Here is a 1,189-nt window from a genome sequence, read left to right on the forward strand (position 1 = left end):
TCATCGGCTTGTGGCCAGGCAATGAGGTCTCCTCTTCCGTGATGAAGGTACGCTTTGGCATCCTCTTCCAGAAGAGCCCAGTCTCGTCGCAGTTGAAGACCTGCTGAGGAAGGTAGCCCTCTGAAATCATGACCTCCAGGAACTCTGTAGCAAATTCCTCAGCTGCAGCAACCTCAGAACTTGCGGCCTCTCCATGCCTGACCACGCTGTGGATGCCAGATCTGGTCTTAAACCTTTAGAATCACCCCCTGCTTGCCTTGAAGCCTTCTGCATCGGCTGACATTCCTGGCTGTTGGTCGAGGAGGTCAGTGTGCAAGGCCTTGGCTTTTTCGCAGATGATCACCTCGGTCACTGTGTTCCCTGCGCGCTGCTTCTCTTCACTCCAGAGCAGGAGCAACTTTTCAACCTCCTCCAGAACAGGAGGCCGTTGCTTGGAGACCCTGGTGACTCCCTTGGCTGCATCTCTCCCAGTTATCTTCTCTTTCATCTTTAGGATGGTACCGATTGTGGATGCACTCTTTCCATACTCTTTGGCAAGGTCAGTCAATCGCATTCCTCCTTCATGCTTTCTGATGATTTCTTTCTTGACCTCAAGCAGAATCATCACTTTCTTCCTCTTCCCAGCTTCCGCTGCTTTCTTGGGTGCCATGACACCACAGTCACTAAGTGAGCAGAAAATTAAAAAAAATGCTTTACTGTACACCTACACCCAGTCCAAGAGCCCCAAGTCTATCAGTAGCAGGCATGCACAGCACATGAGCTGGCATGGAAACCACCCCACAATGCAAAACACACAGTAACAGGCATGCAGAGCACATGTGCTGACATGGAAACCACCCCACAATGCAAAACATAGTAGCAGGCATGCACAGCACATGAGCTGGCATGGAAACCACCCCACAATGCAAAACACACAGTAGCAGGCATGCATAGCACATGAGCTGGCATGGAAACACCCCACAATGCAGAACACACAGTAAAAGACATGCAAACAACAAAGCTCACCTCCCTATCTTTCCACAGACTCCAGCATGCATGGTGCTAAACCTCCCAGGCACAACACCGACTCCAGCATGCACAGAGATATAAACCTCCCAGGCGCAATGCATCCTGGGGAAACTTGCTTCATATAGCGGTAAAAATTTGTAAACCGAAGCATTATTATCAATGGATTTTCATTCGTAAACCG

At 49.8% G+C, this 1,189-nt stretch overlaps 1 protein-coding gene across 1 annotated transcript; it reads right to left on the reverse strand.

Annotated features, from left to right (window-relative positions):
• Positions 1–241: 241 nt before the first annotated feature.
• Positions 242–649, reverse strand: LOC149457890 (putative CENPB DNA-binding domain-containing protein 1). The gene has a single exon (XM_089682883.1). The coding sequence runs from the start codon at positions 647–649 to the stop codon at positions 242–244; it is 408 nt and encodes a 135-aa protein (XP_089539009.1).
• Positions 650–1,189: the final 540 nt, after the last annotated feature.

This window comes from Staurois parvus, unplaced genomic scaffold, assembly GCF_062004578.1.
Source record: "Staurois parvus isolate SC_StPar_1 unplaced genomic scaffold, SC_StPar_1.0 ptg000299l, whole genome shotgun sequence".
NCBI classification, from domain to species: Eukaryota; Metazoa; Chordata; class Amphibia; order Anura; family Ranidae; genus Staurois; species Staurois parvus.